This window comes from Sinocyclocheilus rhinocerous, unplaced genomic scaffold, assembly GCF_001515625.1.
Source record: "Sinocyclocheilus rhinocerous isolate Xijiao unplaced genomic scaffold, SAMN03320098_v1.1 scaffold68, whole genome shotgun sequence".
NCBI lineage: Eukaryota > Metazoa > Chordata > Actinopteri > Cypriniformes > Cyprinidae > Sinocyclocheilus > Sinocyclocheilus rhinocerous.
The window spans coordinates 1,110,268-1,137,916 of NW_015666487.1; the positions used below are offsets into that span (position 1 = coordinate 1,110,268).

Genomic DNA, 27,649 nt, shown 5'->3' on the forward strand with positions numbered 1-27,649 from the left:
TTAAGTAAAAATATGTTTCTCGTATAGGCCTATTTATTTGTTATATATATATATATATATATATATATAGTCTAGCTTTATTATGATCTCCGCTCGCAGAAGCGCTGCAGGTGCGTGATGTGATATGATGACCATGTGAATCCTCATGTTCTGTTGTTTGCTGCTTTTTGCGCATGTAAATGAATCCCCGGGAAACAAATGTTAGTATTTTTAACGGGTCATAGACACTTATCCTTTCTAATTTAATTAAATTCTAATTTAAAATAATCTTGTCGGTTAACGGTTAACAATCGGTTAACAAGCGTCGGTTAGGAAAAATAACCGAAATGAACATCCCTAGTACACATCAACCCTATAATGATAAAAATCCACCCAGTGGTTTTTTTAAAATCCCTATTTTAAAATCCCCTTTCTCAAATCAGGCTATTCTGAGATTTCTGTCAGAAGGACGTAGTTCTGCACAGGCCCCTCCCATGATAGTTGATTGACAAGGCCGTCTTACCTTAGACCCACCCTGAGTGAGCTGTCATCAGTCCGCCATTGTCGACTCCGGTGCAGGGGAAGACAAGAATGCCTCCGATTAAGCAATTGAGGTTTTTTGTTGCTGGATGTAATAATGAACATAGCAGTCGTCATTTACTACCGACATCTGAGCCGCTGAAGACGCACAGGATTAACGTTACTTTCGTTTTTGAAGGGAATGCGCAGATCCCGATCTACCTAAATGCGTCTATGTTCGCGCGAATCATTCATGATCCAGCTTCATCTACAGAAGAAGTGAGTATAAGGGTTTTTTTTAGGAATCTTTGCAAATCGCCTTTCCTTATATGTGCTATTTAGCTAGTTTCGCGGCTGAAGTTTACAGTCTGATCGTCATCCCACGGAAGAGAGGGGCGGGGTCAGCAGAGCTCTTTAGCATTTAAAGCAACGTACTAGAACGGTGTGCTGAAAACAGAGCTTATTTTAACAGGGTAAAAAGGGTGTTTTTTACACTACCATTGAGAAATTTTAACCAAAGTATGTTATAGACTTTTCATTAAGAAAATTCCCTAAAGAATCATATCAACTTGTGGAAAATGGGCATCCGATGACCCCTTTAAATCAAGATGCATTTGCTTGAGAAGCATAGTGACAAAAAATATAAAATGTTGTTTTCTAAAATATGTATAAAAATTTAGTTTTTTGTTAAAACAAGAAATAATATCTGCTAATGGGGTCAGAACATGGTCACAGGGACATCAAGTTTTTTTTAAATATATTGACTGATTTTTCTTATATTAAGCAAAAACTCTGTATCTTGATTTAAGAATGTTTAGATATTTGTACTGGAAAACAAGACTTTCTTACTGTGTAAGAAGATAATTTTTTGCAGTACAGGAGGTGTCTACATCCAAGTGCAGAAAATAAATCACTATTTCACACAGCACACCACTGCTTATATATCACTTATATATTGCCTACAAATGCCACCCACTGCCACTTTTATGGTTTCAAAACTTAAATGTGCTTTTCTGCAAAGCATTTTATATCTATTTTTTTTTTCTCGCTTCACTTACATAATGTTAAATAGCAGGTTAACGTCGATATTTATATATGCATGTGTGTGTGTGTGTGTGTGTGTATATATATATATATATTTATAAACATATGTAAAAAGAAAAAATATAAATTATATTCTAAATAATTTCAACAAATAAAAAAATACATTGCTAATAGCAAAAATATAACAACGTTGGCAGGGCAAGTACAAATATGAAATACATTTAAAAAAATCTAGATAAGCAAGTCAACCTCACTAATTGAGTAATTGGTTATTGGATCACTAGTCGACCAACTTGATCCCTGTTTACCATTAGTGTGTAGTCAATGTCTCGATCAGCTCTGAAGGACATGGGTGTTTAGGATTGTAGTGGTCGCCTGAAGGCCTGGCTGCCGTGGCTTTTATGGCGGTTGGGTGGTTTAAATCTTACTGGGGTGTAATTGAAGTTTAGCTCTCCTGCTCTCCCACTAAACGCACCCTGAACAGGATAATGAATTTTTAATAGGCTTTTTTCTCCCAGGCTCTTGGGCTGTTTTGAACATTTTTACAGGCCCTTCTCCTCCATCCTCATAAAGGATCCCCCGTTTTCCTCTCCCGACGCGCAGGCTGAGGCGTTAACTCGGTGTTTGCGTGTGTGTGTTTGCGCTTGACCTCTGAGTGTGCGCTAGAGCTCGTTTGTACGCTTGTGTGTGCCTTTCACTAATGAGAAGCACATGTGTAGGCCAATCGTGGTGCTAGCGGTGCAGAGCAGCTTGGCTTGAAGTTATTAATGGCAGTAAAATTTATGCTTCCTCCTTTTTTCCCCAATTAAATGGAGAAGCCCTTCTCTTTTCAGGGGTCTCTGGGAGCACATCTGGCTCCAATAGGCTGAGATAACCTTGCCTAAAGGGTCCATGGCCGGCTCCGACCCGTCCCCGCCCCCTCTTCCCTCCCTCGGGGTCTGGGTCTCTCTCTCTGATTAAGTCGGAGGCTCAGGTTCTTACCAGGTCCAGGTTTCAGTCTGCTTTGTGAAGGGAAACTGTGCTTTCTCAGGGTCAGAATTACTCAGGCTTGAAATAAATACCAGATCTTTAAAAAATCCTAAGATTAACTAAGTAATTATTGCAGATGTGCTTTGTTATAATAAAGCTACTGTTCAAAAGTTTAGTGTTGGTAAGATTTTTAATTGTTTTTGGAGGAAAAAAGTACCTTATGCTAAACAAGGTTGCAGTTATTTGATTAAAAATAAAGTAAAAACAATAATATTGTGAAGTATTATTACGATTTAGAACTGTGAAGTCTTCAGTGTCACATGATCCTTCAGAAATCATTCTAATATGCTGATTGGATGCTCAAGAAACAGTTTGCTCCTTAATATTTTTGTGAAAACTGTGGTGCATTTTTTTTTGGGAATTTTTTGATGAGTTCCTTGATGAACAGCATCTGTATAAGTATTTACTTTAAACTTTTGTTCAATTTAATACATCCTTTTTCAACGACAGTATTCTTTTCTTTCTTTCCAACAAAAAAGCCTTACTGACCACAGATTTTTTGAATGGTAGCATAGGTCCACAGTAATGACCAAAAAAGTGTCTCATTCCACTCTCTAGTTCCCTATGACATAAATCTCTGGGCACTAGCAAAGGGCCTTGATCCATTAAATATTGGGACACTTGTGACTCTAATCAGAATCGAATGCTCAAAAGTGCAATCTGGTGCTGTCCTGTTTATCCTGCTGTGTGTTTCTACTAAAGAAGAAGGTGTAGTTCAGGCTACCTTGGATATGCAGAGTGTGTCTGTCCATTCATGGCTTGTGTGTGTTTGTGTTTCAGAAGACGAAGCACAGAGACAGATCGCCATGTGCATTCTGTACCACATCAGTATAGACGACCGTTTCAAGTCTATGTTTGCCTACACGGATTGCATTCCACAGGTGAGAGATCAGCCTGCATTAGCATGATCTTATAGCAGGGGACAGGAGAGGTCTATATCCACTCTCACATCATGTCAACATCGGGTGCGACCGTTGTCCCATTGCTCCACACCGCAACAGCTTGAAGCTGTCTACGTTTGATGCATGAAATTTAAAGTTCCAAATCCATTTCTACTGTTTTCGGAAATGTGGAGTACGTCAGAACTAGAACAGCATCAGTATACTGTCACTGTCTTGTTGCATCATGATGCTTTGCATCCAGTGTAGACGGTATCAGTTGATCACAAATAACTGGAAAAATCCTGGAAATTCAGTGGTCAAAAGGTTTGAGAACCCAGTGCAGTAGAGGGCTTTTTCTTGTCGCTTTCGCCTTTTTTTCATTGGGTCACTATGTGTTAGGGGTGTAACGGTACACGTATTCATATGAAAATCTTCGGTATGGGTCTTTCGGTTTGGTACGCATATGTACTGAACAAATCATTCCTTTTTTCAGGAAATTCAGACAATAAATGCCATTTTGGCGCTCTTTGATGTGGCGTCGTGACAGATCTCTGTATAGAAGCCTCATCGCTTCCTCTTTACTACTAGTTTAAATAAACATGAATAAACATCTCATTTAATCGCTCAATCAGTGTTTCAACCGCGGAAAGATGTCAATAAAACAGCTTGTAAGCAAAATGTCACATAGCATTTAATTTACCTCAGGTAAGTCATCAGTGTCTACAGCTCGTTTTTTTAGCATTTTGAGAAATATTAAGCTATATACTTAATTATATTTTACTTTACATGTTAATGATGTCTTATTTAATGTAGGCTATGTTTAATTAAATCTTTTATGAAACAAGTCATGTCAGCCACTGTGTAAATGATTGTGTCAACAACAAATAGAAATTGTATAATTTAGAAACAGCATTATGTGCAATTTATATGTTTGCAAACAAATTTTTAATTTGAGTGTTGATTATTATAGTTAAAAATAAATATCAATTGAATTTAAGTTTGGGCTCTCTGTTGTTAATTGTAAACTTATAGTAATGTAAAAGGGCTAGAGCAGAAGCTGAGGTAGAACATTTTAATTGTAATCGAATTTATTTAAAGAAAAAGCTATTTGTTCAGTAAACCATTGTTTAATTAAAAAAAATTAAATAAAAATGTTTTTTCCTCCTGCTGTACCGAAACCATGACGTCAAAACCGAGGTACGCACCGAACCATCATGTTTGTGTACTGTTACACCCCATCTATGTATTGTGAAAGAAACTTTCAAATTTAAATCAGATCACAGAAGCATGTTAGAGATTTCAGTTAACATTCAGAATAAGGAACCATCAGACATTAAAGTGTAAGAAGAAAGGAAATAGAAAGGCTCTTCATGGACAAATTGGGTGACTAGAGAGATGAAAACATGGTGACTGCAGGCTGGGGGTTACCAAGGTTTTGGTGGGGCGACTGGATGTTGCATGTGAAAGCAGGGCAGGTGCCAGTAAGTCTAGCCACAGTGATTTAGGCTGCAGGGCGGCTGCTATGTGATACTCAGTAAGGGACTGTATGCTTTGCATACTCACCGCTGCCTTCTTACTCTCTCTCCGGGTCTCCTGCTTATCGTTAACGTCAGGGGGCGATGTTGACAACCCTTGACCACTTCAGCCCAGGCCTGGACCTCTGCCCAGTCCCTTTCCCCCCACGCTCCCTTCCTGGACCCCTACCGTCCCCTCAGGTAGCAGAGTCCAGTCCTCTGTTCCGTTCGGGGTGTGGTGACGTTAGCCAAGCTAATGCAGAGTGACATGTAAGGTTCGTGTCTAAAGTTAGGATTCGCTTGAGAAAATCATGAACCCCTGGACGTCTGGGAAACTTACAAATTGGGTGCGGGAGTTTGGAAAAAATGTTTCAGGTCTGTACAGCTTTTTTTGTGGGACAAAGGCGGGTTTGATTAAAGTTCTAGGCGGGTCAGGACTTCAAGGTGCTTGCTGACTTTGTTGAGTTGGATCTTTCAGGAAAGAAGGGGGCACTTGAGCGTGAAGCTTTTGGGTATGAGGTAATATGTTTAATATAACTGGACTAAAATTAAACATATATACACACACTAGCTGACTTTGATGTCGGTAAGTAATTTAAAAAAAATAAATTAATACTTTTATTCAAAAAGAATGCATTAAATTGATCAGTGAAGTGACAGTAAAGACATAATGTTACAAAATATTTCTATTTCAAATAAATGCTGTTTTTCTACTTTTCTGCTTAATCAAAGAAATGTATCACAATTTCCGCAAAACTTTTCAGCGGCACAGCTGTTTTCAACATTGATAATAATAAGAAATGTTTATTGAGCACTAGGGCTGTGCAATATATCGAAATATCGCAAATGTACATCTCGCAATATGCATATCGCTACAGCTTGCAATATTTGGGGCCATGAACAAAAGACAAAGAGAAAATCACTCACTGCTCTTACCTAAATAACTTTTGTAGCTTAAATAAGAATCAGTGCATATTGAATTCAAAGAGTAAATTCTAAGCAGTTTTTTATTTTTCCTTTTTATTATTCAGTTCCTAAACTCATGTTAAAATGATTACACTAATGTTAAAATGACATTTTTATGTAATGCTCGAGTAAAACACTACCGTTCACTTTCAGAAGTTGTTGTAGGGGTGCTTTCTTATTAGAATCAGAATCAGAATGAGCTTTATTCACCACTTAAGTGTGCGCAAACACAAGGAATTTGTTGTGGTTTTACAGGAACTCTTGGTACATGCATACATACAAATAACCATATATATATATATATGACAAGATAGTTATAGAAGTTCACAGAACTGACTCAGCAACAGCTGAGTAAAACTGTTTCATGTGAGCATGTGGCACTTTAAGCATTATCATATCGCATATCGAATATCGCATTATTTAATGAGTTATCGCATATCACATTTTTCTTCAATATCGCACAGCCTTATTGAGCACCAAATCAGCATATCAGAATGATTTCTTAAGGATCATGTGACACTGAAGACTGGAGTAATGGCTGCTTACAACTACACTCTGTGGCAAGTGCTCTGATTGTTTCTGTTATTTCCCGGTGTTTTGTTTGTAAGGTAATGAAGATGTTGTTTGATTGTGGTGAGCAGAGGTTTGACGCTGAGCTCATTTCCTTCTGTATCAACCTGGCTGCCAACAAGAGGAATGCCCAGATTATGTGTGAAGGTGAGAATAGATACAAATGCACAACCAAAAAAACATTGAAGAGCAGACTCAGTGCTTAATTGAATGTTTCCATTGAAGGCAATGGTCTGAAGATGCTGATGAAGAGAGCACTGAAGCTAAAAGATCCTCTGATGATGAAGATGATCCGAAATATATCTCAGCATGATGGACCTTTTAAAAATCTTTTCATTGTGAGAGTCAAAACCGAGAATATACTCACCCAAGTTTATTTAGAAGTTTTTATTGATGTTTATTCCATCGAAAACTAATAAGCATGTGATGTGTTTGAGGATTATGTCGGTGACCTGGCGGCTCAGATCGGACTGAAGGAAGAGGAGGAGTTTGTGATTGAGTGCTTGGGAACTCTTTCCAATCTTACTATTCCTGATCTTGACTGGGAACTTGTGCTAAAGGAGTACAACCTGGTGCCTTATCTCAAAGACCACCTCAAACCAGGTCTGTCTCAATCAGCTTTACTGTTTTACATCACAATGGACAATATATGAGAATATTAGTTGCAGGGTCTCGTGAAATGTGACTTCCTGTTATTTTTCTTCTTTAGGCTCTGCAGACGATGACCTCATTCTGGAGGTGGTGATCATGATTGGCACTGTCTCCATGGACGACTCCTGTGCTGTAATGTTGGCCAAATCAGGCATCATTCCTGCTCTAATAGAGCTGCTGAATGGTAGGAAACATTCTGATACTCAGAGTGGTTTTAAAGTGCATGTTCAGTAGTTTATTTTTTTGACATATGTTAGTGGAAGTAGAGAAATGATAATCTCTTTCTTCCTACCATCCTCAGCCCAGCAAGAAGATGATGAGTTTGTCTGTCAGATTGTGTACGTCTTTTACCAAATGGTGTTTCACCAGGCCACCCGAGATGTCATCATAAAAGAAACACGTATCCTTCATCTTGTAAAACCTGCAGTTGCGTGATGATGTTGTTGTTCAGTCATACAGCGGTTCCTCTTTCAAAGATTTTGTCCTTGACTGTAATCTTATCAGAAGCTCCTGCATATCTCATTGACCTGATGCATGACAAAAATGCAGAAATACGCAAAGTGTGTGACAATACATTGGACATCATTGCTGTGAGTATGAATCAGCTGTACCTCAAGTAGTGTGCTGTTTTTTCCACCAATTTCAAGTAGTTTATTGGACCTATATGTTATTTCTTAATATTCTGAATTTTTATATTTTTAGTATTCATTGTAGTTTAAGTTTTAGTAATTCGGAAAAAAATGTGCTTTTGTCATTTTTTTATACTTCTATTTTACTTTTCTATTTATTTAGTTTTAATTATTAACTTAATTTCAGTTATATTTCAGTTAATTGCCAAGGTGGCATTAGTAATTTTCATCTAAGTCATTCAAGTTTTTCATCTAACATTCATATTTTATTTCAGCTTCATATAAATTAACGGAAATCTGTTTTAGTCGTTTTAGACTTAGTTAACAATAACACTGTGAAGAACTGGTCCAAAATTTTCCACCACATCTTCACACCTCTTTTCTTTTCCTTTGAGTCAAGAGGGAGACCATCCAATTGTCTTAACCCACACTTCATTGTTAATGATAAATATGGCACATACGGTTTGTAGTCAGGGTCATTTGACATAAAAGACTATTGGATGAACACCGTTGCTAGCGGGTTAAATGTATAAGCTGTTCTGAAGCAGCTCTGTCGCGTGTGATCTGTCCCAGGCCTCAGATTAATGTAATTAGGGTTAGTCTTGAGGCCAAGGGAAGTGTTCCATACATCTGATCGGAAAGAGCCATTAAAGCAGGGAGCCACATCAAAGAGAGAGGAGGAGATGCCTGCTTAGTATCACGTGGGGATAGTGGACAGAACGCAGATCCGCTGAATACCACACATTCACATACACGTTGTTGGTCATCGTCCCCTTTTTCTTTTTCTATGTTCTATGTAATCTGATGAATATTGTTTAAATGAGTTTTTCGAATTTTGTCTTGTCATACCCAAGCCTTTTTTTCCTTTGTGACAGCGGTTTTTAACCCAGACAGGAGAAGTCATTCATAATTCATTTTTACATGCTATTTCTGGACACGCTTGAAGATTTTTTTCCCCAGATTTATTTATAAAACACCCAATCCTGCTCTGGATCCAAATGTTCAGTAACGTCATGAGCTCAGTCACTTGAAGATTGATTAGCCAGAGTATCAGACCACATTCATCGCAGTGATTGGCCACAGGAGTGCAGCATGTGGTGCCATTAATGCTTTACAATGATAAATTTGTGCCCTGGCAGAAAGTGTCACTGTGTATGCCGGTGAGGCCAGGACCGGTGACAATGAGGCCTGGGCCTCAGGTGGCCATCTGAGCCCCAGGCATTCAACCCCATGTGGGGATGATTAATCAGAGAGCCGGGTTGCTTAGCTTAGCTATTTCCACCAACCTCAAAGAGGTTTTATTACGCTCAGTCCCTGTAGAGTTAAAATAAACAGCTACCATGTTATCCATCTGCCAGGCAACACAGCGCACCTGATTCATCCCACATCTTGTATGGCACATGCAGCGAGGCAATACAGGCAGAGCCTTTCTGTGTCCTGTGCTAATAATCTCTCTGTCTGCGTCTGTAGGAATATGATGTGGAGTGGGGCAAGAAGATCCAGAGTGAGAAGTTCCGCTGGCATAACTCTCAGTGGCTGGAGATGGTGGAGAACCAGCAGATGGATGAGGCAGAGCCTTTCATGTATGGAGATGATGGAGAACCTTTTCTCCAAAATGGTGACATCCTGGAACGGCCAGACCTCTTCTACAGCGCAGGTTATATTGGGCGGGGATTTTGAGAAATATAGCTGCATTTAAATAGTAGTTCTTATGAATAGGGTGTTTAAATTTTGTATTTTTAATACATGTCAGCATACTTTGAGTTTTTTAGTTTTGTTTTTTATGTCTTTATAAGCAATCAGACATGATTTTTTTCCTGGTGTACAATATTGGCCCCATATATAAGATATTTCCTCTGGTATTTCTTCAGTAATTATGACAGTGCTGCTTGTTTTCAAACATATTTATGAACTGAAATTATTGATATATTTACTAATTAATTAAACATTTCCCTTTGTGATTCTGTGAGATTCGAGATTCTAAATGTGTATGTTTTTCAGTAAAAAAATAATAGTTATTGGGGTAAAAAGACATGATTTCAATTTACCTTTTGACTTTTGTTTTTAGCATTTTAATGTGGTTTTAATTCATGTTATTTAATTTAATTTAATATTAACACCCTACTATTGTGGTTGGCTGGTTCTACTAAAAATAGTAAAAAATCTATAATATATAAATACAAAATATACTATAATCTAGTTAAAAATCCAGATTATAAACAAACATTACTTTTAGATTATTCTTTATAATTATTACTTTTAATAATTAATTTATCATTCTAATTTTAGATATTTAGTACAAAAATTTTTCTTTTTTATTTAAATTTTAATTAGTATTTTAAAAATAAATACAAAATATTATGAGTAATTTGATGCATCTCTGTATTTTCTGTAATGCTTTAGCACAGAGGTGCCACTGATAATCGGTTTCTTTGTGATTCCCACAGATGGAATAATCCCAGCAGATGGTGCCATTAGTCCAGAGTTCTTCACAGACTTCCAGAATGGAGACCTGTTAGGACCACAGGGTTTCCCCAGCAGGTACATTTAAATATGATGAATTAGTCAAACTGGCTTTTGTTATTACTGCATCAAACACACATATCTTTGTCTGCCAGTTTTGTTGGCTTTAGCAGGAAAGGGCTCAAAAGTGCTGTGTCAAAGAGTCCTCCGGCATCCCAGCAGGCCGCAGCACTCCTCCAACAGTAATACCCTCAGCTTTGAGAGTAAACACAGCTCCCTCTATTCAGCTTTTTCCAAAACTGCTTCAGTTGCCATATACCTACTGTTTAGGGGTTTCAGCAAAGCACTAATGTGAAGACTTGATGCTATGATTTATGGTATGGCCCACTTTGTGTCATGGGACTTTGCAAAATATTTGAGCTCTGTTTCAAATATTCAACTCGGTAATCAAAGAGGGGATTATTTGATATGGGGCCATTAATGATAATAAAGTGACCCCTTTAAATTATTAGACAGTCATTGGTGTTAGGCTTTAAACATAGATTTAAAAACAAGAGAGCTTGCTAAATTATACATTAGTCTGTGAGAGAAAGGATGGAGTCGTGAAGTCAGAGAAGAGGCACTGAAAAATAAGGAGCAAGTGAATACGAGGGGGAGGAGGGCGGCAGAGGAAGCCATGTTTGTTTTTTACAGCTCTTTGTAAGCGATACCTGTAGAATACACTGAGAGTGCAAAGGGAATTGGGCGGCCTGAAAGTGTGGTTTTCATTTTGTCCGTGTGGTGTTAGAAATCCAGGTTAACACAATAATGAAATCCAGCCTAGGTTTCGCTGCGCCGAATCATGAGCCAGACACACTGGGAACGGCTCTTTTAAAAGCCTTTAATAGAATCACTTTTATTTATAGAATAGCACAGAGCAATCTTTCATTTAGCACATCAAGAACGCTTAGTTATTCCAGATGAAAAACTAATTCTTGGCTGCATTTGCTTGAAAAATAGGAGTTCCTCATTGTGAATGTTATGATTAGACAAAAACACATTACAAGGTAATTCATATAATATTTTAAAGTAAAATAAAATTATTTTAAAGCAGTGAAGCATAAAACGTTATTTTTAGTGAAACATTGCCAGGGCCAAACAGGACAAGTACAGTTCCCACAAAAAGTATTTGGACACTTAAGCTACACAAAATGTTTAAATGACATTGCATTAGAAAGTGTTAAACCACGTGGCGTTTATTTATTTTACTTTCTTTGGATACTTTCTGTTGGCAAATGTTATGTAACATGTCCAGAGTTAATGTGATGAACTACACCTGCAGTTACTCAGCTGGGACACCTGTGTGAACTTGAGGGGAACTGACTTCATATATTCACTAATAGAGACCAGTTGGTTTAACGTAATAGAACAAATGGCTAAATAATTAAAATCAGCTCTGAGAAAAGGTCAAGCATGATTTCTTTGCAGATAGCACTTGATTTGATATATTACTGTTTGAAGTTTGGGGTCAGTAAGTTTTTTTTTTTGTTATTTTAAATACATTTTATTTTCAACAAGGGGGCATTTAAATGAATGAAAAGTAAATAATAATTACAATAAGTTTTGTCATTCACCCTTGTGCCATTTCAAACCTGTCATATGGAAATATGGAAATACTTTAAAAATACTTTATGGTGCTTTTTTGTCTTTATTCATAGAAAAGAGCACCTTCTTTTCTCATTTTGTGTTTCATGAAAGAAATCAATTTGAATTTGGAAAGACAGGAGGGTGAGAAAATAGAATCATCATTTTCGGGCACCAGAGGGAAGAAACAGACTGGCAACACAGACACTTTCTTGTTTAGAGGTTTCCGGGTGGTTTTTTTTTTGTTTTTTTTTTCAGGATCTCACCTCAGCGTTAATTCTCAGGGGCCATCAGGCCAGACATGGGGATCTTTTTTCAGCTTGCGTCCAGCCTCAGATCTTCAGATTATCACCAAGTGCACTGTGATTGTGACCCTCGAGTGTAAAGGGCCAACGGCTGTGTTTCATAAGATGGTAGAAGGATAAACAGTATCTTCATCTCAAATGAGTTGGTTTAGATTAAATGATTAGACAAATGAACCTAGATGGAAAAAGATTGGTTGCAGTCACTAGTAACATCATTATTTGTGGAAACCTGCAGAAAATGTCATCTTTTCAACTTTCCTGGAAAGGATGACAGCATCCCTTTGGGATGAATGATTCACTGCAAGAATGATTATAACACAAACACACACTTTTAAGGCCTGTCTCTTACCTGGACACTCTTTGGAGTGATCATCTGATTTACAACACACTGCCTTTTCCTTCCCATCAACCCTTTTGAACTTATTCTGTTAGTTATAAGCTTCGGTTTCACCCAAATTCTTTGGTAAAAAGCTTGAGGAGTAGAGGCTGGATGTCAAAGTCTGAAATTTCCCCAGACGGCAGTGGTGTTCCTCAGAGGATAAAGACAGGCTTGCGGCCCAGAGAGGGCGGGTGTACTGGGAGTGAAGGGGGTAACGCATGTAACCGATCGCTGGAAATGATTTGGTCTAAAAACAACACAGCATTGTGGGAGCTGGAAGGGGCAAAGCAAACAACCCATATTTTAAGAAGACAGGCCAAAGTTCAGTGGGTGTTGTTTATTTAAAGGCAGATCATACTAGTCCTTTCCAACTGATGTGGCATGATCACGTTAGTCATTTGCCTTGAGGAATTAATATACTTCTTCTGGTTTTAAAATCTCATTTTTAATTTGTAAACACTGCTGGTGTGAATAATACAGTATAATATATAATTATATGATATGATCTCATTGGGCATTTGCCTTGAGGAATTAATATAATTTTAGAATAATTTTATTCACTCCTAGTATAAATATTATATAATATGATATAAAGTAAATTAATATAATTTATTATAATTATTACTTATATATTTGGTATTTCACCATGTAGGTTTGGAGCAGTTCTGTTTTAATCTTGGTAGTTCTGTTTTGCAGAATCAGAGCGCCATCTAGTGATGCACATAACCTTTATCTAACCCATACACAAGTCATTTCCTAATAAAATACACATTAACACAATTTATGTTAGATTTTGAGATTAATCTCTTCAGCAGTGATGTGACAGGCTGACAATTGTCTGTGTTTTTCTTCCTCCAGTTCTTTGACAGACGGGTACGGACAGACGGGTGTGACTCCAGCGCGTCCTGCCACGGCTTACGGCTTTCGGCCTGATGAGCAGTTTTATTACGGTTACACGGCATCACGGTAGGAGAGTGTCAGGAAAGACCTAAAACCTATTAAAACCAATTAAATGGTTCTCAAAAGATGCTAGTTAAGTCTCTTTACCATTTCGAATGAAAGCAACACTACTGATTTTCTTCATCATCAGTATTTCTTTCTATGTAATATGTGGATATTTATTACATTCCATGTGAATCTCAGTCTGAATGTGTTTTAAGCTGAATGTTCTCAATGAAGCTATGATTTGCAGCCCTCACTTTGAGCTCGATCATGTAGTTTTAACACATCCTACTTTAGCCTACTGTGTATTGCTTGTCAACACTGAAGAAGCGAATGGCACCACATTGCCTTTTCTGTGCAATAGAACAAAAGTAGGAATTTAGTTGCATGCTGTTTCAGTGATATAGGTGAGTTAAGTTATGAGTGTTGAAAACACCATCTATTTATACATTAAAGCAAATCCGTTTAATGCATGACAGTTGCTTAGGTTTCTGGAAGCAAAGTATTGTGTAGCTTTAGTTGCATTTCATGTACTTATAGTTAATAGTCAATCATTGTCATCCATAATAGGATTTCCTTCAGTTTTGCATATGTTTACATAAAGTTTAATATGTAAACTCTCCCCCCTATCCCTTCCTCCCCCGTGGACTCCCATATGAAATAACATATTTTTGACAACACAGCACAGTGCCCATGGGAACAATAATGTCACTTTACAGTCTTAATATCTACTCACTAATGTGATTGTGCAAAACAATGTTGCCTGTTTCTTTGCTTTTGATACTGTAGTACCAGCCATCTTGGCTTGGTGCACTGCTAACAGCTTCATATGTATTTTGTAATGTAGCCAAACTCAGGTGTACTTTTGAAATAATACTGGTCTCTTTATGTGCGTTTTAGTATTTATGAAACTCAATTTCATTGGTGCCTGGGACTTGTCTTAATTGCTGTTTTATATAAATTGCCTTTTTATTTTATGTGATGCAATATGAGATACATAAATTGATGTTTAAAAGCTTTCCTTGTGTATGTTACTTTGATAGAAATCTTTTGCATATAGGTGGGTTTTAGCACAGCAGGAACTCCGCAAATGCTTACCTTGTTTACTTTCATTGATTGTAGTGAAATGCCGTGTATCTCATTCATTCTTAATCATTCACTCCCATCATTCAGACATTCCTTAAAAGGGTGGTTATGCATATTTATGCATTGATGGACTGTCTTATTGTTAATGTGGATCTCATATAGGGAGCCAAATGCCCGGAGCAGAATCTGTAGTGACTGTCTCCATATAACACAGATCTCAGTGGTTCTGCTGAATGTACCTGCAGTGCACATGTGGCAAATGTACTTGTCACTCAACGTTTGTTCATAGCAACAAACAGCAGCTCGCTGTCGATATGTCACAGATCCAGATTCCATGGAAAACAAACCTGTCGGGCCTGCATTGTGGGTCTAAAGTAAACAGTCATCCCTGGTTCATGGCAGACTTTGACAAAGCTTTGCATTTTGGGGAAATGTTCAAGACCCTTATTGTTTAACCTTTACTCATGTTGTGAAGATTGAAAACTACCTTGCCGGAATTGTAAAAATGTCATGTTTCTTTCTGAAGGATTTCTCATAAAGATTCACAAAGGACACTCATTTCCAAACTCAATATTTATGTTACAATTTAGATTTCATATATTATTCAAATGCTAACAAAGCAATTCATTTGTACATATTAGCTTAAAACAATATTGAAATAAGATTATCTATATTACATTTATTCAAATAATCCTTATTAGTTAGAAAAAAAACATTTCATTCTCTTTAACTACTTTTATACAACACAATATATATATATACTACCTTTGAAAAGTTTGGTGTTGGTAAGATTTTTTTAAATGTTAATATTCTGAAATATTATTACAGTTTAAAATAATCGTTTTCTATTTGAATATATTTTATAATGTAATTTTACAGGAGTTCTGCATATTATTATAGTGGGGATTGTGATACTTTAAGATGTTTTGATGAATACAAAGTTGAAAAGAACAGCATTTAATGAAAATATATTTTTTTGTACATTATTACTGTTCTTAGTGTCAGTTTTCATCAATTTCATCAATATAAAATATTAATTTCTTTTAAAAAAAATCTTACTGACCCCAAACATTTTAATAGTGGTGTGTATATACATATACAGTATATCTACAGTAAACTATAATTACCTTCTGTGCAATGATGAAACCAACTTCAAAATGTACAGTTTGTCTCCTAACACAAAAAAATGAAGGGGTGAACAAGTTTTAATTCCCGACATGGTCATTGAAACTTAAACTACAGCATCTTGTTCCTCGAACGTTTGAACTTGAACTTTTTCTCCATTGTCTTTGGAAGGCTGAACCATGTCCTCTATTTCAATAACCTCCACTACCAGGTCCCGGATCTCCTTCACACAGTCCAGGGGCCTGGGCTCATCCTCTAGGTTTGGTAAAGACTGGGATTCTGAGACTTTTTCTGAAAGATCCATGATTTGTTTGCCTGTGAACTCTTTGTAGATATCTCCGTCCTCTGCATCTTGAATAGATAAACAAACTGCGATCGGATATGTGCTTTCTTCATGTATTAGTGCCTTAATCCGGGCTGGATCATTTGACGAATCTTCTGTCATTTCCTCGCTGTTGTCCTCGGTTTCAGCAGGCTCATCATTAGAGCCAGAGGTTTTCATACAGATTGGGTTGACTACTACTGTGGGCTTATTAGCAAAGTCTGAAGACGTTGCATCACCTCCTGTTGGTAAATTGCTACTACCAGCACTTTCTACAGCTTCTGTTACCTTAATAATGGGAATGGAACTGACCAAAGCTTCCATGGCATTCGTGGTGAGTTCTGGTTTAGTCTCAGCTGATGTATCCAAAATTGATGTTTCAGCAGTGACAAATACATCATCACTGCTCTCCTCTAAGAGTGTTTTGTTTTCTCCTTCATCGATTTTTCCCATGATAGGCAGAGCTTGTTCCAGTGCACTGCTTTCTGACGAGTGAACAGTCACAGATTGGTTTGCTGTCAGACCATTGCCCAGCAGCGGGGAGGGCGGCATGGGTGTGCGCAGTCTTGGGGAGGTATTTAAGTGTCCTGGGCTGCTGGGTGCGGATCCTGGGGGTGTGAAGGATAAGCTGGACACACTGAAATTGTATCTGCTCTCTGAGAACAGGTTGAATTTCTTCTTGCTGGCTGCCTCCTTGACCACTGCCAATCAGAAGCACAAATCAGATTTGAGAATTTTGTTTTAGGGAAATCTTAAAGCTAATTCTAATAATAATATATAGTAATAATTTCTAGTGCCCTATGAAATCCATTTAATTTTTTCTCAAATTCCATTTTTTCTGGATTCCGTTTTTTTCTTCTTCTAGACTCTTTTAACGGTAAAATTAAATTTAATCAATTCTGTTTTTTTTTTCTTCCAAATTTCATTTTTCCATTTTAATTTTTCTAGATTCCGTTTCCCCCCGCCACCACCCCCCGTTTTAATTTTTCTAGACTCTGTTTTAATGGTTTAATTTTATTTTAAAAAGCATGTCTAATTAATTGAAATAATGAAGCTTGCAATATCAAACAGCAATTTATTAAAAGTATTAAAATGAATACTTTTGAAATGTGCCCTATGAAATGTTTTCCTTTTTTTTTCTCCAATTCAGTTTTATTTTTTACCAAATTCTGTTTTCCATTAATTTTCTGGATTCCATTTTAATGATTTCATTAGATATGAATAATCAAAAGCATCTCTGATTAATTTTTTTTTTTTTTAAATGTTATTAAAAATTTTAAATCAAAAATTTAATTAAGCAAAGCTGAATTTTCAGCAGCCATTATTCAAGAAACATTTCTTATTATTATCTTATTATATGTTGGAAACAGTATTTTGGGGAAAACTTTCATCCATTTTTTTCGGGATATTTTGATTAATAGAAGGTTCAAAAGAACAGCATTTATCTGAAATAGAAATCTTTTTGTAACAATGTAATAGTCTTTACTGTCACTTTTGATCCATTTAATGCTTCCTTGCTGAATAAAAGTATTAATTTCTTTAAAACATACTGACCCAAAATATTTGAACATTTGTTCTGTCTTTTAAAAATATAATTTGGTTTGATATTTTGTTATAATACCAAGACATCTATACATGTTTATTTCTAAAACATTTTGCGGCCACTGTACGTGAATGTGCTAACATCATAATTGTTCTAAAAATGCATGAATTTATTTTTAATTCAGTGATTTATACCTACTGTAATAATGACCCTAATATCAATAACATCTTTGCAAAGGCAGTGTGTAGAGGCCTTGCTGTGATCATGTGACATACCCATGCTGACGTCTTTTTCCAGTATCTCCTGGATAATGTCCTCATACACGTTTTCCATATTAATGAAGTTTGTATAATCAGCAAATATGTATTGCTCAAATTTGGGTAGTTCCTAAAAGTACATTTTAAGAAAAGACACATTTATTAGAAGATATAAACCATCAATGGTAAATATATGAAATCTTTCACTTCTTGTATTTACGTAGCTGTTTATCTATCATTATGCATCTAATCTCAAATGTACCTCTTTGAAGGATGGGGCCAGGTGCTTCTTGATGCTGGGTAGAGTGATGTTGATCAAAGCCTCCTGCAAGATCCTCTTCCTCACTGTGCTGCTGTCATAATCAAATTGCTGAAGCATGAAGACAAATTAAATTAAGCAATCTAACACAGACATCTGTGTTTGTCAATGAAAAGTTATATGTTTACCTTCAGAACCCTGTTCGAAGCCTTTTGCATAGCCATTGAAAGACTGACCGATGGATCCTCCAGAGCCTTTCGCACAAGCAGCTCAAAGGTGTTTTCTGTATTCTCCATCAGCTGAAACAATCACACAACAGACACGTTTTGGATCAGAATCAGTCACAGAAAGTTAGAAAAGAGTTGGCTTCTTGGATGCACAGTTTTGGGTACCTGTTTTAAGTCTAGCTGTGTGCTGTCCACCAGACCTTTAATGCGATAGTTGAAGGTTTGCTGTAGCTCTTGGACATGATCTGCCAGTCCATTCACTTTCTCATAACAGCTCTGTAAATTAGCCTTGCTCATCTTAAACAGAGCCTTCAGTGAGAGAGAAAGAGTATACAGTTAAATATAGTTCAAGTCATAAGGACTTTTTATGGTGATTATGGTTTTTCTCACCTGTCGGAGCTCCTCCCTCTGCTCAGCGTCCTGGAAGTCCTGACACAGCTGCTCCATCATGCCCTCGCTCAAGTCCCGGGCCTCTGTGAAGCCCAGGCTTATGGGTCCCATCACTTCCTCCAAGATGGCTGGCAGGTACGGCTGCACCTGCTCTGTGCAGTATTTCGTTGCTGGCTCAGTTACCATGGCTAACCAGGTGGGAAGAGAAAAAATGTAGTACTTAGACTCAGATATATACACATTTTTACAACAGTAACTGGGACCAAAAACACATTAACCTTCACTAATGAACATGCAAAAGAAATGTACATTTATAAAGTATTTATAAATATTTACATCAAACACTACCGTTCAAAAGTTTTGGGCCGGTAAGATGTTTTTAAAAAAGTCTCATGCTCACCAAGGCTGCATTTATTTGATTACAGTAAAATGGCAATATTGTGAAAAATGTTTTCTATTTTAATATATTCTAACTCCAGTCTTCAGAGTCACATGATTCTTCAGAAATCATACTAATATGCCGATTTGGTGTTTAAGAAACATTTCTTATTCTTATAAATACTGGAAACAATTGTGCTGCTTAATATTTTTGTAGAAACCTTAATCATTTTTTTCAGGATATGAATAGAGAGTTTTTTTTAAACGGCATTTATTTTTTAAATATAAATGCTTCGTTGCATTATAAATGTCTTTAATCTTACTTTTAATGCACCCTTGCTGAATAAATGTACTAATTCCTTAAATAAAACCTTTTTGAACGGGTGTTTGGCCAGTGAGAGATTTTATTTATTCTTTGAACGGCTCTTAAAAGCAAGAAACGGGCTTGTTTTTAGTGTGATCATGTACCTCTGAGTTTGCCCTCTAGGAAAGCTGTTGAGCTGGTGATCTGGTCCATATCAGAGCGCATGAGCACGTCCTGTCGTTTCACCCTCTCTTGGCACTCCTGCTTCAGTGTTTTCATCCTTTCAAATAGATGCTCTTGCAGCAGGAAATAAGTGGCTTCAACCGTCTATAAGACAAATGGCTGGGGTCAAGGGTCATTCATTAATAACATGAATCATTCATAAGTGTTCTATTAATCATTCTTTGTTTTTCAGTGATGAATATGTCAGTAATCACAGCTATGGAATGTAATGTGTTTCTGGTTTGTTCCACCCTTTAGGAAACACCATAGTGACATTTCTGGCCTCCCTGGCCTAAAGCTATTTGGGTGTGGGGCATCCTAGATGTACGTCAACATCACACCCCAGTTTCAAGTATCAAGGGCAGGTTCTGGAGAAATCCAATGCCATAATAGGAATTTATCTGTACAATCGCTACAGCAGTAGCAGAAGATCCAAGTAGGAAAGAAACACACCGCAAACCACACTCTCCTCTTGTCTGTCCTCTTGCTTTTCAAACATGGCTCCAATTCTTTCTCTAGAAAGGGCATTGAGTCCTCCATGAACAGATTAGCAAGACCCTAAACACACACACACACACACACATACAAGATTCAGAAATATTACACACACGTAGCTGAACAAACACTGAGAGCAAACTCTTAATTGATAAACCCCAAAAGGCACAGTTTATGTAACCTTAAACCACAGACTAAACTGTAATGAACATTAGAGTAATATGATCTGTTTACCTATAACCACAAATCAATCACTGACCTGCCTTCAGCCATTGCTTAAACACAATCCAAATAAAATAATTTAAATGGAACAGAAACTGTGGCAACAGGCAACAATACTATATTATAAAATGTATACATGTGTAAAATGTGTGTATATGTATGTATATATATATATATATATACAATAACAATACATTTTATTTGTAATGTGCCTTTCTTAAACTCAAATCACTACAACATGTACAAACAAAATAACAAATCAACCAAAACTACATCATATAAAAAATAGAATCACAGTAATAAATCATAAATTAAAAGCTTTACTAAAAAGATGCGTCTTAAGAAGTTTCTTAAAACAATTCAAGGAAGCAGTAGTATATATAGTAGTATATATAGTAATTTTTTATGAAAAAAATCAAATGTATTTACATTTTTTGTTACTTTTTTAATTACTACTTTAATTTATATAAGCAATTCAAACAAACAAAGAATAAGAATGAACTCCCACTGTATGTGTTGATGGTTGTCAAACAGCTTAATACATTAATATTGATGAATAATATGCTGTGCATTTCAACTATTTTAAAATGGCTTCAAAGGCAACTAATCCATCAGTAAGAATTATCCATTTTTTAACTGTACTTATGTGTACAATATATACCAGAAAAAAATATTCCACAGTGTTTATACTGTGAGCTTCAGGACACTTCATGGCACATGATGTACTACCAGCAAGTTATTTAATATGTGACATAGGTGATGTATTGATAGTTCATTGTCATGTTGGCTGTAATGGGTGAAACTGCCAGTGTGCAGCATTACTCAGATTCCACATCAGCCCTGATGTAACAGCGTGTGACTTGTAGCTTTGGAGAGTGAGTAAAGATATCGCATGTGGGAGTGTATAATACAACATGAAACAATTTAGGTGTGTTTTTATACTCAAATCTACCATTTAGTGAGAAAAACATTAAATTCTTCAGGACAAAAACCCAGTTATACCATTATGAAAAGAAAGAGAGAATGAGCCTGTTTGGTTCTGCCCGTTTCGAAATGATAAACATTGTCATAACTGTCACATTAAATTACAAAACATGTCAATTAACAGGATTTTGTTTTAGCGCAGTGTTCTACATTTAAACAGCTAGAACATTCCATGTCATACTAGATCAACAAACGATGACAGCTATGTTGTTTATTGTGAAAGGACACCTACCCGCACATCACTGCCTAGGAGCATATCGCATGATTCATACTGGCCTTTCTCTTGCCTATAGAGCTGAATGGCTTTGAGGAAAGCCTTAACCTCACACGTCTTCTTCTTGAGAAAATCTGATGAATAGACCAAATATTTCTTCACACTACAGCTTTCACTGGGTTACACCATTCTACTGTGGTTTCATAACATAGTGAAAGTCATACCTTTGTTCTGGTGGCGAACACAGTCAGATAAGATGGAGATGAATTCAACTTGAGAGTTCTCATCTTGGAAACAGAAATAGAAATCCCGGCGGTATGGAAGTCTAAGATAAACTGGGAACTGCCCTGGCATGTCCGCCACAGGGGGTGCAAAATCTTCCTGGACATCTGCAACACAACACACCATGTAAGGCATGGAAGAATCATTCAGAATAAGACCATTAAGATGCATAAAGAAAATAAATAGGATCATTTTTTATTTCTTTTGAAAACAAGGTAACATTTATCATGTCTATTATTAATGAATGAGGTTTATAAGACAATTATTATTCAGTAATATTATCGATTCAATTGCATCAGATGAGGAAAACAAACTTTAAATGATACTAACTTTGTAAAACTGATACTGAACTCAATAATGAAAAGATGGATTTTAGTCCTACAGAGCAGGTCAATACACTCAACTGGAGTTGTATTCATTTTGTGGCTGAATACGTGTGTAAAATTAGCTCACTTAAAATATGTGCATGTACTCTAATTGTACTCACTGCTAGTGCAAGGGCAGCACTGGTTAATCATTTCCATGTATTTCTCTTGTGTAGTCAGAATGGTGCCTCCTGTAGGCATCAGTCTGTGTAGTGGAGGTGAGCCTTTCAAAAACCTCTGCAGGAAATCAGGTAAGAGATGATGGGATAAATGTTATCATCACCTCACACAGCAAAAGCTTATTTGTTAGATGATGGATGATGGCTCATACCTTGTAGCTCTCATAGCACTCCAGGACGTAATTGGCACGGATTACTATATATCTATCCTTCCACTTCCTGCTGTCATCAAAGCATTGCACATTCTCTTCATACAACACCTTTCCAGGCTCTTTAGAGGCCTGGGTAAATAAATATAACGAGTCGATCTCAGAAGAAGAAATGATCATTGACTTAATGATACATATGTCTTTGTTTGAAGTGAATCCATACATGAGATCTAATTCTTACCCGTTGTTTGAGAAGCTGTGTGTGCTCCTCTTTGCGTTGCTCAAGTTCATCTCGGATCTGGGACAGGTAAGCCAGAGAATATTGTTTCCTATAAATCGGTGCAAACTCCTTAAATTTTTCGTCCACTTGCCCTGCAAGACAACATAAAACAAAGACAACTTTGTTTCATACATATAATGTGGAGTTGCACATTTTTTATCAATTACATGATATTATTACATGCTACATTACAGCTGGAAGAAACAAAGGGTTAAATGTAGCCTATTAAAGGCAGGGTATGTGATTTTTCAAAAACACTTTAGAAAACTGATTCGGGCCGAATAGCAAAACAAACTTGTAGCCAGTCAGCAATAAGGGGCGTGTCTACTCGTGATGTGGAGGAGAGAGCTTTCAGTGCATGGGACGGACATTAGCCGAGCCGAGCGACAGAAAGATACAGATGGCGGATAAAAAACAAAAGAAGAAAACGTCTGCGGAACGATAAGGCAAAGAAGTAGGACCCGTGTAAATATTGGATCAGCTTTCCAGCGCTGGAGAGAACTCAAGGAGCGGAGGCCTGCGATCGGACGCCGAGGTTGCTTTGTTTCTTCTCAATAGGTGAGTAACACCGTGTCTACAACAGCTAAAGTCTGCCTACACTGGACGCGATCAAACGACCGTTGAAAACCATTTGAAATGTGTGTCAGCACGGCATAAATTGAACCCCGCAGCAGTTTTCTGTCGGGGATTTGTTGCGCCGCGCCGCTCACATCCGTAGACACGGTGTAACATTGGTTTTGCGTTGTTTCACAGAACTAATCGTTGCCTGGGTTGCGTACGTATATGTGGGGCGGAGCTATCAAAATAGGGGCAAGACCCTTTTGGGGTAGGGGCGTGTTCGTTTTGGTGATTTCAAATATCAACATTGGCTACCAGAAATCACTTACTCTGCCTTTAATAATAGATGTTGTTGATATCATTATCGGAGATTAATAAATGAAAATAATTATTTCATGTTAACTAATGTTAACAAATGGAACCTTATTGTTATTATTAAAGTGTTACCTTGTTTCATGAGATAATCAACAACTTAAAAAAAAAACTCTGTCTTTAATTCTAATTAGCACTTCAATTGGAGAAGAATGCACCATCAATGAGTCCAACCTATAAAAACAGGGCACAAATCAAAAATGAGAGGAAAGGAAACTGATTGCCTAAAATAACATCTGATACAAAATAGGCACAGTCCAGAGGTGAGTGGAGAGGAAATTCACAGCAGATTGTCTAAATGAGCTGCACGTCTGAGGCTCAAAAGAACTCTCAAAGGAACATTGTGTTTTTCACAGTACCACATATAAAATAGATGAAGATATTAATGTGGGTTTACAGCCAATCTGACTACTACTTCCTGCCTGAACATTTCAACACTCTTGTCAGTGTTATATAACTATATAATCTGTAAAAATGGAAAGTTCCAGTTCTGGGTGCTGATTGGTCAATACAGCATATACGTGGTATATACTGTATAGTGGTTACATAAAATTAATATTAAAATGATTTAAAAACACCAACAGATTAATAAATGCAGGTCTCCAGCATGAAAACCAACATATTTATCTCTCTTCTGACTTCTGCCTCACTTGCCCCCTCAAAAGCGGTTATTTTTGTTGAACAACAAAAATCAGATTTATTATTTACCTATAAACTATTAATACTACTTGTAAAGATTATTTGTGTCTTTTATATTTTATTAAGTATTTATTAAGTAATAAGGCACTTTAATCATGGCAGAAGGCTGCACGTCACGACTAACATCTGACTATATTTGTAAAACATATTTATAACAAAACATTTTATATACTGTTTTCAGAAATAAAGAAATATATCTTGACAGTCTTGAGTGAGAAAATTTAAAAGCATTTGCCTTGATGTAAACATTTTGCAGTGTTACTAATACCAAATGTGTAATTAATCGTTTCCCTGTAACTGATTGAACTTTTAAATTTAACACCCAAACCAGAATGTTCACTCTGAGAGGGTGTTCCTACTTTCTTAAATTCCTTGTGTACATTTTTTATACATTTTCAGATTCTTGCATTACGTAACATGCAACTAAATTTAGATGACAGCTGAGAGCTATGGCATTCACTTCCAACATATTTCACAATGGAGTGAAAGTGTACTGTAACGAGCTGCTCTATCACCGTTTTTCTCTCTCTTTGCAGTGTACAGTACATCTCCTCATGCAGTCTTCCTTGAGCTATTGTTTTATTCGCAAAGGAGAGATTCATTGTTTTGGAAGGAACTGTGGTTTGAGATGTCTTAAATTCTTGAGCTCAGACGTGTAAGATGCTTGGCCTATCATGGACGTTATGAGACGGCATGACCTGCAAAGCCAGTTCTGTATGAACATACCTCAACACAGACATCATTACACTTCAACAAGAGTACGAAGTTGACATGGGAATGTTCCTAAACACCTGTACATGTGTTTGTTAAGAGTTTTTTTTTTTTTAAACATCCTTGACAATGAGCAGCTGTTGAGCACACACTCTCTTTTCACCTTCTTAAGTGTGAAAGCACAGCATTTGAGTTTACTCTCAGCTCATTCACAGGAAATGGTCGCATTTGTGTCCTATTTGTGTTCCCATAACATAATTAACAGGATACTAAATATAAAGTCACGTAATTGATTGATTTGCCTCTGTTTTGTGAGATGGAAAAACATCACCATTAAATCTAATTTGACAAAAAAAAATATTTTATTGAAATTAATAAGTTCAGGAAGTGAAAAAAATACAGAATCTGTCTTGGACACTCCAACACAGTTATGCAGCAACAATAGGACTTCTTTATAAACTGATATTTGAGGGAGCGATAAGTAATACAATTGTCCACGTTTAGACAAAGTCTCTCTTGAAGTCTTTATCAGATATTTATTATGGTTTTACTTATATTACCTCATCAAAAAAAAAAAAAGTTTTCTCTGTGCATATTTGTGGAACAAAATCTACAATATCCACATTGTCTCACAATATTTGCTAGTTAAGGCTATTGTTGGGCATTTTTGCACCAAATTTTAAATATAGTAATGTTAGTTAGTAATATAGGTTCATATAGATTCTATTCTATTCTATTCTATTCTATTTTATATTAAAAATCCTGTAACTCAACTGGTAGAGTGTAGCACGTGGAACAAGGTTCAGTTACCTGGGAATGCACGGACTGGCAAAATATATACACTAGCTTGAATTCTCTGTAATTTGCTTTCAATGAAAGTGCATGTGAAATGCATAGATATAAAAATACAAATTATTATTAAACTTACTCTGATTGTAAGTTGCTTTTACATAAGGATAAACACATCAAAATTAGTAGTACATTGCAAGTTTGTAACCACTTCTTCAGGAATGGGGATAATAGTTTCAAAATCAGCCAATGAAAAACCTATTTGGGGGACATGCCCTTTTAGCAGTTACAATTTTGGGGTGCTGAAAGTTTAGCAGTGATATTTTCAAACAAAATAATCACTAGACATTTTCAGATGCAAATGTCCTGAGTTTCCTGAGAATGAGCCTTTCATTAAAAATCAAACTAAGTTTTGAGAATGAATGGAAAAATATCTGAAATGTAGTTTAAAAACACATTTCAACAACACCCTCAGTAACGTAATGCTCTTTCGGCATGTTTTGTCAGCTGACAGATCTAAGGTGTTTTTCCATTTGAGCAAATAGCAGAGCTGCTTTTAATCCTTTACACTCTCTGACACACACACACACACACACACACACACACACACCAAAACCTCCACCCATATCGTTTCAATGGCCAGAAGAAGAAAACAAACAGGTTTCTGCCTCTCACTTCAGCTGTGCAGGTTACTGCAGTTATCTGATTGACACTGATGATAGTCATTGTCCAATGAGGCATTTACAAGTACAAATTCAACATGAATCTTTTTCTACTAGAGAGGCCATGCAGTGTATAGGACAATAGAAAACATCTCATGCATTTCGATAACATCCACCCTCTTTCTCTGTCCAGATCATTGCAGTATAGGGAAAAGTTTTGAACAACCTATTATTATTATTATTTACTATGTAGAGGCATCAGGAAATAAATCATTAATGTACAAACAACTTTTAATGCTATTTCCACACTAAAACTCTTTTAAAGTAAATTCCAAAACCACTTAATGACCTACAGCACATACCTTTTATGTAGTTGGATTTGTTTTCATCCAGTAAACTGGATGATGCTCCCATACTGCTCTGCTTAGCTCAGGTGAGCTCTCCTCTGCTGTGGTGAAGATGATTCTGTGTCACTGTATTCACAACTGAGGGAGAATCCGAAAGCAGGTGTTATATTTCAGGACGGTGGGAGGGGCATGAATGAAACAGTCTCACCGGGACATTCAAGGGCTGTCTTTTAAAACCTAAAGAGCTGCCTAACTAGACAGCCGGTGATGCCCAAAATGCTGTCTAGGGAGCTCACTAAGTTTTGACACAGATCCTTTGATTTCACGAAAGCAATATGCTATATGATATGTGCTTTATACATCAGTATTCTCTGTAAATATGCAAGAGCATCTAAACTGTGATCAAAGCTGTCAGGTTATTACAAGTTATCATCCAAGGTACTTCAAAGAAAAACCATGGTATGTTTTGTTACAGACTTGTTTGTGAAATACAATATACCTGTGACATACTAGACAGACTTGATCCCATTAAGGTCTATTACCACAGCTTCTATTCAAATTAACATACCAGCAAGTTCATTTTAGAACATTTCAGGGAGGTCTATACATTGTACTATGCAAATGAAACTGGTGTGGTACTCATTTACGTGTAAAGACTTTTCACAGGACAGTAAATTCCAGCTGATGAATCACATAAAACCGGTGAACAAATCCAAGTCTTTTTTCACTCCAAA

The 27,649-nt window shown here is 36.7% G+C and overlaps 2 protein-coding genes across 2 annotated transcripts in view; one reads left to right on the forward strand and one right to left on the reverse strand.

The window, feature by feature from the left end:
* Positions 1 to 14,296, forward strand: part of LOC107732413 (kinesin-associated protein 3-like) — a 23,410-nt gene extending 9,114 nt beyond the window's left edge. The window contains exons 11-20 of the mRNA XM_016543739.1: positions 3,352 to 3,452; positions 6,541 to 6,649; positions 6,728 to 6,840; positions 6,940 to 7,105; positions 7,212 to 7,337; positions 7,455 to 7,553; positions 7,658 to 7,743; positions 9,253 to 9,439; positions 10,230 to 10,323; positions 13,411 to 14,296. Of these exons, the coding sequence (XP_016399225.1) occupies positions 3,352 to 3,452; positions 6,541 to 6,649; positions 6,728 to 6,840; positions 6,940 to 7,105; positions 7,212 to 7,337; positions 7,455 to 7,553; positions 7,658 to 7,743; positions 9,253 to 9,439; positions 10,230 to 10,323; positions 13,411 to 13,522 (1,193 nt within the window). The 3' untranslated portion in view covers positions 13,523 to 14,296. The remainder of the gene's footprint in view (positions 1 to 3,351; positions 3,453 to 6,540; positions 6,650 to 6,727; positions 6,841 to 6,939; positions 7,106 to 7,211; positions 7,338 to 7,454; positions 7,554 to 7,657; positions 7,744 to 9,252; positions 9,440 to 10,229; positions 10,324 to 13,410) is intronic.
* Positions 14,297 to 15,628: 1,332 nt separating this feature from the next.
* LOC107732412 (protein Niban-like) lies at positions 15,629 to 27,034 on the reverse strand. The gene is made up of 14 exons (XM_016543738.1): positions 26,931 to 27,034; positions 22,739 to 22,869; positions 22,501 to 22,629; positions 22,292 to 22,406; positions 21,747 to 21,911; positions 21,541 to 21,656; positions 20,061 to 20,165; positions 19,550 to 19,712; positions 18,704 to 18,891; positions 18,479 to 18,622; positions 18,275 to 18,385; positions 18,090 to 18,197; positions 17,846 to 17,957; positions 15,629 to 16,728 (listed from the first exon to the last, which is right to left on the reverse strand). The coding sequence occupies exons 1-14, from the start codon at positions 26,980 to 26,982 to the stop codon at positions 15,812 to 15,814; spliced, it is 2,556 nt and encodes an 851-aa protein (XP_016399224.1). The 5' UTR covers positions 26,983 to 27,034; the 3' UTR covers positions 15,629 to 15,811.
* Between the last annotated feature and the right edge of the window lie 615 nt (positions 27,035 to 27,649).